This window comes from Colius striatus, chromosome 14, assembly GCF_028858725.1.
Source record: "Colius striatus isolate bColStr4 chromosome 14, bColStr4.1.hap1, whole genome shotgun sequence".
Taxonomy (NCBI): Eukaryota; Metazoa; Chordata; class Aves; order Coliiformes; family Coliidae; genus Colius; species Colius striatus.
The window spans coordinates 12,393,503-12,406,170 of record NC_084772.1 but is presented as its reverse complement, the minus strand read 5'-3'; the positions used below and the strand labels follow the sequence as shown (position 1 = coordinate 12,406,170).

At 39.2% G+C, this 12,668-nt stretch overlaps 1 protein-coding gene across 1 annotated transcript in view; it reads left to right on the top strand.

Moving 5' to 3' along the window:
- PEPD (peptidase D) overlaps positions 1 to 12,668 on the top strand; it is a 134,663-nt gene that overhangs the window by 102,548 nt on the left and 19,447 nt on the right. The window contains exon 13 of the mRNA XM_062007912.1: positions 12,361 to 12,545. Coding sequence (XP_061863896.1) covers positions 12,361 to 12,545 — 185 coding nt within the window. The remainder of the gene's footprint in view (positions 1 to 12,360; positions 12,546 to 12,668) is intronic.

Below are 12,668 nucleotides of genomic sequence, written 5' to 3'. Positions count from 1 at the left end.
CACACACTTCAGAGCTCCACTGTGCAAATCAAAACACAGTAAGTAGGGTCAACCAAGAGATTTCATCTTCAGGGATGATTGGAATTAAAATCTTTTTGTAGACTCTTTCATTGTTTCTCCATCTGCCATCTTCATGCAGTGCATCCAATAAAAAGAGCTGAGCTAATGAAGAGGTATTCAGTAATGTATTTTAACATTTTGTTCCATTTATGGCCCAGAACTCTTTGTTGTCTACTGTTCAAAACTTGCTCTGATTCCCTAATTATCAATGTCCTCACCAGTTTTTCGCAGAGTTCTAACCATAACTGTACACAGGTGTTTCGTAGGCAGTAAGTTGGCTTGTACTTCCTCTTAGTGATGTGGAAGCGTGCCGCAGTTCCCCTTCTGCAGGCAGTAGCAGACAGACTGGAGAAGCTAGTGTAAAAGCTATTAACTCATTTGTGATTCCAAGATTGAAATTTATCAGACTCAAAATTGGTTTTTAAGGGACTTGAACATTGCTCTTGCTCAAACCCCAGCTGTATTGTCTCTGGCAAAATGAAAGAAAATTATTAATGAAAAATGTAAAATAAATTTTAAATATATATATATTTTTTTATATTTATATTTTAAGCAAGTTTCCTGGGATCCTGCTGGGAGTCTGAGGCAGAAACAGTTGCTACTTCCCAGTGGGAACATTCAAGTGCATTTGCCATGTTTGCTTTCTCGTGAAGTCTTGTGTTTCTTTTCCTGCACACTTTCAGCATTTGCAACAGAGCAGCAGATACCTTCAGTGGTCTAGCAGGAGCTGTGCTAGTCTTGGAGTTAGTCTTCTGGAAAGAAGGTAGCCTTAAGAACTACATGAACTTGGAGCTTCCTGTGGATTTGCATCTTGTGGTTGGTAGGAAGCTTTGACTGGCTTGATGGAAACTTTTCCACTGGGGTGAGATACTTCCAAGACTCTTCTCCGTATGAATTCTCCTGTCTGTAGTAACAACACATGAATGGATGTTGCAGTTTCGCTTGCATGAGGTCTTTTGTCTTTTAGCCAGCTGCCTACATTACAAAACATAATACTGGATCTGTTCTTCTAGTGAGTGTCACTGAAAATCTCAAAAATATTTTAAAAAGTTTTATTGTAGGACTGAAAAGGCATCATCATCAGAAAGTCCTTGCTACTACTGAAATCCTGTCTAAAGGAGTAAACGGACATGTAACTAAAGGACTGGACTGTAACACGTCAGCACCAAGGGTCCACATAAAGCTCGCACAGACAGCATCAATTGGTCTTGCCTAACTCTGGAGTCCTTGATGCTGTAACCATAAAAATACTGCTTTTAGTGTAGCCCTCCCCCACCCCTGTAATTGCCTAGGCTTAAAAAAGCAAACTCTGACAGGGGGGGAAGTAATGTGTATCACAGCATCAGTAGGCAGAAGGCTGTAATGGCAGCGCGTGAGCGCTCAGCTCCTGTGTCTGTGGTGCCTCCAGTGGACAACTGTCATGGTAGCAGTTGGAAGCCCAAACTGAACGGTAGATTAGACCATTTTGTGAGCAAGTTTGACATGTCTGTTGATAGTGGAAAGATCTGAAGAACTTGAAAGGGCACATACATGTTGTTTTTCACTCCACTCTTTATCGTGGTCCCTAAGTTAGATTGAATGTCAATGTAATGCCTTTATTAACTATCACTTGTCATAAGTTCCACCTGAGAGACCAGTATCATTTGCTCTTTGCCATTTATATAAATATATTTTAAGAGACTTAGAAAATTGTAATTGGTTTGCTGAAAGTCCCTATCTGAAACTTCTAGAAAACAACTTGTTGAAGAAACATGGTTTGGAACAGATCCCCTCCTTGCATTCCTCATAACTTAAATCATTTCATCACCCAAATATGTTCTCAAATGTGTAAGTGAAGATGTAGGAAAAAGAGATCTTGGTGAGAATCGATACTTGTGGGCACAACTGTGGCTCTTAACAGGGGAAGTAATACTTTGTAAGCCAACATAGTGATGTGCTTCAATTTCTCCATATGAAGCATATTCATACTTAACCCAACTTTGAGTATCACTTTGTTCTCAGATGGATGCTGTACTGTCAGTGATATATATGACTCCAACAGTGTTTGGGATGTTACTGTGGAGTAGCTTCTTTTTTATTCTTTAGCAAATGACTCTGTGTTTGCCTCTCAAGTGATTTCTGCTATTTATTATTTGGATTATTATCTTGAACATTTAGAGAATATTAGTAGTTAAGAGTTCTATAAATTTAATTCCTAGTTGATGAGGACAGTATGGTTTCTACATGTAGAAAGTTTCTGTATACAGTATCTATTTATAGAAACATTGAAGTTGTTCAAATATATTAAATCTGCTACTGTTGATAAGAAATAAAAAGAAAATATGCTTGTCTTTGAGCTTTGCAATTAAAGCTATTTTGGATTAATGCATTAGATCATAAACAAAGTCTTTAAGATTAATGAGCTAAATATTGGAGCAATCACATACTTTCCATTTTCATCTCTTTGCAATTGCACACTGGGACTTCGGAACATTCCTCCCTGTCTTCTCTGTAGAGTAATGGAAAGTCACAGGAGAAGGATAAGGAAGTTGTGCTTCGCATTCCTGGTACCACTGCAAAACTTGTGCATGTTTAAAAAACGGCTAGAAAAAAAATTCAATCTCTTTAAGCTTTGACATGTTAATATTTAGGGTGAGAGGGAGGAAGGATTAAAACATCTCAATCCTTAAGGTCTATTGTCTTAAATTCCATTTTTTTAAAAAAAACCCCTCTCTTTGTCTAGCAGACTGCTCCCAAGGAACAGTTGAGTAAGGCTGGGTTGGCAGCCACTCAATTCCCTATCTCTACATTTATATGATTTAAAAAGCTTGTATATCCAAAGTCCCCATTGAACCAGAATTGCATTCAGACATTAGCAGTGCAGCTGGGAATATTTGCTGATTGATGTTTGTTTGTTTCAATAAAATGAAAAATAAAAAATAGTTCCAAATATGCACAGAAGTTGCTGTTCACCAAGTCAATTTATGTGCAGTGTGAAAGCTCTCTTCCTCAGGACACTGCCATTACTATACGACCTCCCTACAGGATTTGTGTATCTGTTTTTTTTCGAGCTGGAGCTCATGCTGAGGGATATATACATATCCCCAAGCCCTGTATCATGTTGCCTGTGGCTTTCAGGCTTCGGTTTCCTGATAAATGCCATTGAGGAACGTCTTGAAGGAAGTCTCCGTCCAACGACTAACATCTCTGGTAACGAAAGGTGAAGGTTTGCCTATATTAGGGCTGGAAGATACCTGGTCTGTTTATAGCTTTCCCAGAAGTCAAGTTTCACATAAAGACATGGAGTCTTTAAGCTCTTAACTCTTTCTTCCAGGATCAAAGATCAGCTACTGCAGATTTCATTGATGGCAGGACTGCTGTACAATATTTGAGCAAGAAAATACTGTCCAAGTGCATTTCAAAACCGAGTACAGTCAAAACCATTGCAGGCAAAGAAGTAAACTCATGTGTCAAGAAAATAAAACACCGTTTTATTAATCATGTAGATACCAGCTGATCCTTAAAGCCTACCTGGATTAGGACCCATTTTGATGTAGGTTTTGAATAAATGCAAAGTAATTTTCAAAAGGCTAAGGTCTTTTGAGATAAAGAGGATGAGGGGAGAGGTTTGGAGCAAACAGACACTGAGCACAGGCCAGCAGCAGTCTGTCTTGGACTACAGAAAGTTCTCTGTAGCTGATTGTGCTGCTTCTGTCCTTGCTCCAGCTGCCCTACCAGCTTGTCTTGCATTTTGCAGGAGAGAATAGGTACCTGAAGGTGTTTCTCTCAAGTTAGCAGGAACCTTCCACTCTGTCATTTCTTCACTCTATTCACTAGATGTAGGGCCAAGCTGTGTGAGCTGCAGAACAATTCAGAGAAAGGCATCAGACCTTTTGTAGGTTTAATTCTGAGGCCTTCCTGTAAAAAACAGGAGAAAACATTGGGAGTTCACAAAGATGAAGTATGACAACTCCATGGTGTGTCAGCTGCCATGCACAAGCTTAAAATCAGGCTCAGCTTGTTAGTATTTAGGTTGCTACTACAGTCATGCCTAGGGTTTGAGTATTGGCCACTCCTCTTTCTGGTTTCCCCTTGGTGGCAGAGAACCAAAAAAAACTTTTTGTATTTGTAGGTGCAGAATGGCAAACACAGTTAATCCCACCTGGTCTTGATCTTTGTTTTCTGAGCAGCTGTAACTGCACAAGTGTTGAGCAGCAGTGTGAAACCCTATGCCTGCTTTTTGTACCTTTCTCCTGATTTCTACAGTTTTTGTTCATTGGTGTAGCTTCCTAACTTTACAGTGGAGGATCCTGCCTTATCTAGATTCCCTAGGTACATCCTTCCAAAGAATGTTGTTGATGAGGACAAACCAAAGCAGGCACTTTATTTTCCAGTGTTTTGCCTTCTCCCTGTATGCCTGCTGCTAAAGGAGCTGAGTAGATAGATAGATCTAAGCTCAGGGACTCTAGAGGGTGAATAGTCTGTATTTTTACAACAGTATGTAAGCTCTGGGTGGTGCATCCTCCTGGAAGTATTTTGGTATCTAAATATCGAGACACTGTTCTTTCAGTGAGACTATCAGGAGGAGGTGAATTCAGTGAACAAGTACCCATTTCATAAGTAATGTATTTTGTACAACAGAAGATGCTGCAGTTTGAATCCAGAGCAGTGGAGCAGTTCCCTGTTCTGTGTTCTAATAACATGTCTCTCACAATAGTGGAGAATTCGACTCAGGTAGCATAGTACTAAGAGCAGGGCTTAGAATAACCCAAGTAATTAAAAACCTGTTTAATTGGAAACTAACAGCTAGGGCATTTGACATAGCAGGTCACATTATTGGCAGTTGTTTCTGTTAAGTTGAGCAAAGTTGTACTTAGGAACATACGCAAGTAGAGAATTTGCAGCTCTACAGATTACTACCACTTTTGTCCATGATACTTCTGTAACTTCTTTAGAGTTCATACTTACTTTTGTTTGCTACTATTTTGAATTCTGCTTTAGAGTATTTGTCACTGTATTTAACTAGGTATAAAATTTATTATACCTAAGGAAAACAATTGTAACCATCATTAACGTTTATTCCAAGTACCAAGTTCTCATTCACATGCAGTGGATGTTTTTGCATACAAGTCATTAGAGTTTTATTTTATGTAGTCCAGAGTTGTGCTTAGTAGAACATCATGTGGACATGGTTGTCTGTTGTGCTGTATAATAACAGTAGCTAATTTTTATGAATATTTAGAAAGAAACTGGAGTGTAAAGCAGACCTTTTGACAATAGCACAGCAGGGAAGGGTCTGGTAGCATAGTCTGTTTTAAAGTTTGTATAACTTCAGAATGCCTATATAACTTATTCCCATTCAGATTGTCATATTGTAGGCAAAGTGCCACTAATCATTATTAATCTGCTGTAATATTTGAAGCAAAAAAATTATTCTCAGAAGTAAAGCATTAATGACAGAAGTTGAAGATTTTATACCAATTCCTCTGCAGAACAAATGCTTTCAGGGCATGTTGTAACCAGTACTTGATATTCACAAATCCTGATGAATGACACCGCAGTATTATTTTTTTCTCCCCTCGCAGTTAAGAATGTGTTATTGTGTTAAAGACAGATTGGAAAGTAAATCTTGTCAATAGATGTTTTAAAAAGCTATTTGTAGTCTGCTTTCTGTCTTCTTTATTGAATGGAGTTGGCTGCATTTTTCTTGCTAGCATTAACGTTCATAAATAAGTTTTCCTTTGAATACTAACTCCCTGAGGTTGACCCAGAAAAGGTAGTATAGCTTTCTGTGGTAAGTTAATTCTGGCTTTGTCAGTATGAACTGTTGCTAATATCAGTTAAAACATCAGCTACCACTTAGGAGATAAAAGCTGAAGGAACTGAAGGATGCACAGGCAATACTGACATTCAACTTGGAATTCTCGATTTGTGAATGATACTACTAAATAAAAACGGTGTCATTGATTACTGGAGCTCTCATTGTAACCTAACTTTGCCCAGAATAACAGTAACCTACTGCAAGAGGTGAAAGAAAAAGGCAGTATTTTCTGTCGAATTCAGCAGATCCTCCGGTCCCTCTGTGCCAGCAGCAATCTGTTGAAATGCAGGATTTCAGACTGCGAGTCTGGCTGCAAACCTTCTGGGAGCTGCTCTTCCCTGCTTGTGACTAACGCACGGGAGCTGACCCATGCATACAGTGACCACTGCAACGTTAGGAAGACTAAAATAACGCTGAGTTATTTCCAAGTGTATAAAACCAGGCACTTTAAAACAGTTGGGCCTTTCTGCCCCAAAGTCCCTCTTGTGTGGAAGTCTCTAAGCAGCCCTTCTGGGGACAGTGTCTGCAGGAGCTGATGTGGTTTGGGGGCAAACCTGCAGCTTTCCAGTCTGACTGCACACCTGAATTTTTCCACCACTTTCAGTGATTCTTGAAAGGTGCTGCTTGTACAAAGCAAATACATGTAGAAGTCTAGAGTTTTAGAGCCTAAACTGTCTGCAAGGTTTTAAGCCTTTTTCCAGTGAATGGGTTTTGGTTTAAAGCTATTTTTTTTAAAGTCCTTTTTTTCTTTTCTTCTTGTAACAGGTTATAATATTGTAATATTGTACAATTCTAATTTTAACAGTGACTTTTTGGGGAATAAGCTGCTTTTATATGGTCTGATGTGCAGTGATTTTCTCCTAGTTCAGTATTCAGGAAATGCACTCATTATACATTGTAATATGAGTTGAAGTACAAAGTTCATGAGTCCTTCGATCTTGACACTGCATCAGCTGTAGCTGTCAGAGTGCAAACCTGCTAGACATAGATTATGCTGTTTGCCTTGAATCTTATCTAAACAGAGTCTTTTCTAAGCTTCAAAGATTGATAAGTTTCCACACCACAATCACTCCCTCCAAGCGGTTCCCTCCTTCCCCCAATCTTTTTCCTCCTCTTTTCAATGTACACCTATTTGGAAGGTACATGGCGTAAAATCCATAGTGTCGGTCAGTGCTGCTTAACCCCAATGCTATATCTTACCAGATATGGAGAAAACCCTGCTTTTGCTCCACTCCTACATCTAATCAAATTGCTTTTCTTAAGGTTTCAGCGTGGCAGTCTATTATCATGGTGTTGCCTCTGATGTGTTACAGATCTTCATGTACATGGTTTATAGTGATGTGGATGGGTTTACCACTTCAAACTTCCATCATACTGATGCAAAAGAAACGTCATGGTACAACCCAATAGCACAGTTCTATTCACCCATTTGAAGAAGAGGTCTGGATTTTGGCCGTGATGGGAGTCATTTCTGTTTCCTTTCAGTAGCTCCTGCTTTTGTCAAGCAGTGCATCTTACTGGGGAACTGAGGGATGGTTTTTGAAGAAGTCTATCCTGGTTCGGAGCTACAGCACCAGGACTCATGGCACAGAGCAGGCTGAAGTCTAGTAATGCCTGCAGTCAGTTCTGCAGGTTCCTGCAGATGTAACTCAGAAGCAAGTTCAATATAATTCCCATCCCCTTTTTAGCATGGGGAACTGAACAGGCTCTTATATGGCAGCCAGTTGCAGCCATGCCACTGCTGCAAAATACAGCCTAAAATGGTATTCCTGAATTAGACATCTATATAGCAGTCTAATGCTGACTCTGTCAGGCTTACAGGTAGTTATCTACACAGTTTATGAAGTTTTGAACCTGTTGCCCAAACATTGTTGGTGTTTGAGTACAGTATTTTGATTGCTCACTCTCTGATCCCTTTCCCTGTTGCAGAGTTGCCTTACCTGGTGCTGCAAGAAAACAAGCTCGAAAAGTGAGCAACTACTGAATATTTTATCTGGTGGGACAAAAAGAAAGCATCAAAATCAAAAATACCCCAAATTCTTCTCTAGCACCCAAGTGAAGAGGAAAGAAATAATTGATTGTAGTATTTAAATGCTGTTTTGGTTTGTTTTTTAAACCAGGTTTGATTGGCTTTTTTAAGGACTTACTGGTTTATGTCTGTTATGGTCACTACATGGTGGCAGATTTTAATCTGTTTCAGTGGGTTGCTGGCTGGGCAGGGATTGTGGGTTATGTCTGCATTTCAGTGGCACTGCCAAGGGACATTGGGCCTTTTGCCCCTGTCTGACACTCAGAAATTAAATGTAACTTAACCTTAGCACAATTTGGGGAGAAGTTACTATAACATTGCCATACTAAATTTTTTCTTTTTTTTTTTTTTTTTTTTTACAAGATTGTGACATCCGTGCTGGCAAAAACCCCACCCTACAACAACAACAAAACCCTGCTAAATCATTTGTGGTTTAATCATTGTCACATTACAGCCACAAAGTACCCCTAAGTGGTGGCCAAAAAAATCCTGTTATGCCTTTTCAGAGCACTTTCCTCCCAAAGTGGCTGAATACCAGCAGTAATTCTAAATTATGTTAGTATGCTGTTTCTACTTTATGTTCTCTAACAGCTTCTAATAAAATATCAGAAAATACTTACTGAAATGAAAATGCCAGTGAGTTAACAGCAACTGAAGAACAGTTTATGGTGTGATGTGTTATAACAACTCGTCTTTTTAACTTTACTGTTTAAAAAGTTATGATATGTTTATTAAAAGATATGGATGCTTTGGATTTCTGGTTTTGCTAGAAGTATTTCTCTTTTTTTTTTGGAACAAAAATCTTCTCTATCAATGGTATGATCAAAGAGGTCACAGATTATTGCAGAGCTCCTTATATGATGTTTACGAGTCTCTAAAACATGACTTTCTTTTGTCAGAAATTTGATGGGTTTGGCAAACAGATAATTAGAGAGGAAATGTTTTCATCTTATCTTTTTCTTTTCTGCCACAGTAGTATCTAAGAGTATCAGATAACATTTAGGTTGATGGGAATAAATTTTAAACAAACTCTGTTCCTAAACTCAGTGTGTTGTTTACCATCTTTAAACACAGCTCCTCACACATCTGCAAACCTCCACTCTACTCTTTGCATGTCATCTGATAACTAATAGTCTCTGTAGTTATATGTTGTTTAATTAATCCATTGTCTGTCACATTTCATTATTGGATATACCCACTGTCTGGCCGTGAGTGTGTAGTTCATTTGCTCTCTCAAGGGATCTCAAATGCTTTGGTTTCCGTACAAGGTGCTTTTTGTCCTGGCCCATTGCCCAAGCACATGCTGCATGGCAGGTAATGAATCGCAACCTAATGAGCCTTGGTAACTGAGCTTTCCCGTGGAGCCAGTCACTGGTTTAGTGACCTGTATTACCCAGTATCTCGTTTGGCAGAGAATTAAGAATGGAGCAGACACATCATCAGCAGATTTTCATGAGTTCAGACTCATTTTGGTACAAGCTGTCAAAGTCCAAGGACCCTCCAATCTAGCTTTCTAAACCTCATGTGTCAGTGGACTATAAGTGGTTTATAAATTGGCTTAAAGATAATAATGGAACTAACCTTTTTACACAAAAAGTGTGTTTGCAACTGTGATAAACCTTTTTACACAAAAAGCATGTCTGAAACTATGATAAACTTCACTGAAGCTTAGAAATACGAGTCCTGAATAATATATGAGTAAAATATCCTAGTGGGTGATTGGTGGTGGGAAGTTAGTGCAGGCTGGTGGTGTGTTGCAAAGCAGTCAGCCTGACATAGCTGATGTTAGAGCCACTTTTGATGAAGTTGTTTCATTGTGGGTTTTAGCTGTTTTTTAACTGCTTTTTCATGCTAATATGGTGTTTGAGTTCTGCTGCACGGGCTTGAAGCCAGACAATAGAGTAGAAAGTGTAATGTACTTATAAACATTAAAAAAAAAAATGTAAACACCTATGTACTTGTAAAACAACATTTGTACTGTTTAGCAGGGTGCCTCCAGCAGTAGCTGCATTTTCCTCCAGCCAGAGCTGTCCCAGTGCTGTCTCCTACTTCTGCAGCATACATGAAAGATTAAGTCTTTCCCATCTCTAGCAAAGCTGATGGCACTGGATAGATGACAAAAGAGTGGTCCAGAGTCATTTTACTAGACTCTGAGGCACTGCCCTTGTTCCAAGAGAGAGCCCAAAGCTGCAGAGTTTCTTTCCAAGCTCGTTATTTATTTTGCAGTGGAGCTTTTTGTTGTCCTCAGTCTCTAACAAAATAGATAAGATGAATAAAACCCAAAACAGATGGAGAATGCAGAGCTCTGGGTGGGAGGAAGAGAGGGGAAATACTCATGCTTTTTTTTTTTTTTTGTCAATGAGAGAAAAAGAAAAATAGTAGAGGTGAGGAAAGAAGGGACTCTAACGGATCTGCTCAATGCGCTGGAATACTCAGGATTTGCAGCCACAGCAATCTTCCCAGTTAGGACAGTAAAGTCATGTGCTCTGTTACACATGCCTTTGACGGCAAAAGTTTGATTTTGGTGATTTCACTTCTGATCAGTTTAATATTTCTTCCCTTTTTAGTTATATCTCGTCCTTAGTATAATAAAGGTTGCTGTATCTCTTTAAGTGAACTCTGTAGATTTGGATTTGGATGAATAGTACTAGCACAGCTGTAGAGGGAAGCTGTACTGCCAACAACAGGCACCTCATCTTCAGTTCTCTCAGTCACCTCATCTTAAGTTGATTCAGAGTATCCGGAATATAGTTGTGTTTTGTCTTACAGCAGCGGAGCTCTGACCTTCGTTTATATCAAGAGAGGATGAGGCTTCAAATAGTTGACCAGGGTCAGACGTTTCATGTGGCTTTGCAGTCACGGAGATGAAAATAGAAGGCACGTAGTAACACTCAGCTAAAAAATCATGGGAGGGATCTCAAAACTACATCTAATGTCCCCAGAAATAATATTAAAGACGTTTAGAGCATTAAGAGTGGAATGCAAAGAGCAGGAGCTGAACCAAGAGTTACACACGGAAATCCTGTAGTCCAGAAAACTGGTTGTAGTTGTTTTCATTCTTACTGAAAGAAGAATAAAAATTAATTTTTAAAGGAGGAAAACCAGAAAAGTAACACATTTTGGACAGGAAGACTGCACACATTTTGTAGATGAGCATCACTCGGGCACTGTTGGCTTTTGTGAAGAAACAGCAGCCAAGACTGTGTCCTTCGCATTGTGCTGCACACCTCAGTCCTGGGGCTTTGCTTGGGCAAGGAGAGTGCTTCTCAGCTGCCCGCATGCAACAGGCTAAAAAGTTTGATCTCTGAGTAATCTGCTAGGGAAAAGAAAGCTTCCTATTAACTAACTCCCATGCTGAGCTGACTCCTAGTCAGTGTTAATGGGAGCATAAAGGTGCATAAGTTTCTTTGTGCAAGACAGAGCAGCCACTTGCTTTTCAGTTTGTTTCTAACCTATATCAGAGCTACATAAGACAATGAAGTTTTATTTAAGCACTCCCACAGGATCATTTTATTTCAGCCTTTGAAGTCTCAGTACTTTCAGCAAAAAGTGCTAATGTAATTATGATATGACATTCATCTTCACAAGACCCTAGAGCTGCGTGTTTAACTGGATTAAAGCAAATGGATTTGATGGGGTTTTGGCCTTTAAATTTGCTTGATTATTATTTGTTTAATCATGCCAAAATTGAACAAGGAAAATATTCTTCTACTGTACCTTAGCCCTAGTTGTCTTGACTCTGCAACGCTCTGTTGATGATGACTCAAAGCCATGGTGAACTAATTAAGACAGTACTGTGTTACTAACAAAAGAGCTGCTTTCTTCCTCTCTCCTCCTCCCCAGCAGTTCGTCAAACAAAATTGTATCCTATACCAAAATAATAGAAATCTAATGTATCCTGGCACTCTGTCTCTAGTCAACCAACAGTATTTTGTAATGCTGTTTTAGTACGTGTATTAGAGGACTTATGTTTTACACAGCCCATTAACACAAGGGAATCATTAATTTCTGAGCAGTGTCTTTGCCAGAAAGATGTGGGCTTTAAATCTTCTATGTATGTAGAAAAGTACTGTCCATCTAAAATGGGTATAGTCATCATTGAAGATAATAGGAGAGTAATATTTTGTGTTCTAAATTTCAAGTAACTGTATTTTACAGTTGACATTCTTTTAGAGAACTCACTGGTACGTTTGCATCTGCATAGACATGCTTATTCCAGTATCTCAGCATTTTTGCATGTGGATCTAGATTACAGGATGCTGCTCTTTCTCTTGTTTGTAGTTTTCTGTGCTTCGGATGCATGTTAAAATAAATTTGTCTTGTTTAAAGTATTTTTGTGCTAATATAGTTGCTCCTTCCACCTTTGTTTTTTATATAAACAAAGGACATATGTGTTATATCTGCTTTTTGAAAGTCCTCTTTAAAAACTTTTAGCAATAGTTAACTCAGCTGCTTGTTTCTGCTCTCTAAGGGGTCGCCTGGCCTGATATGCACCGTCTGGCTGACAGAGTCCATCTGGAGGAGTTGACTAAAATTGGCATTCTGAAAGGCAACGTAGATGACATGGTGAAGGTTCATCTGGGTGCAATATTTATGCCACACGGACTTGGACATCTACTTGGAATCGATGTGCATGACGTTGGAGGTTACCCAGAGGTTAGTGTTAGTCCATTTCCAATGGCCTTTCAGATTAACCCCTCTCAATTCCAACAGCGTTTCTGGTTGTGGGTTTATGCATGGTAAACGAGTCGCATCTTCTCAGAGGTGGAGCAGACGTGC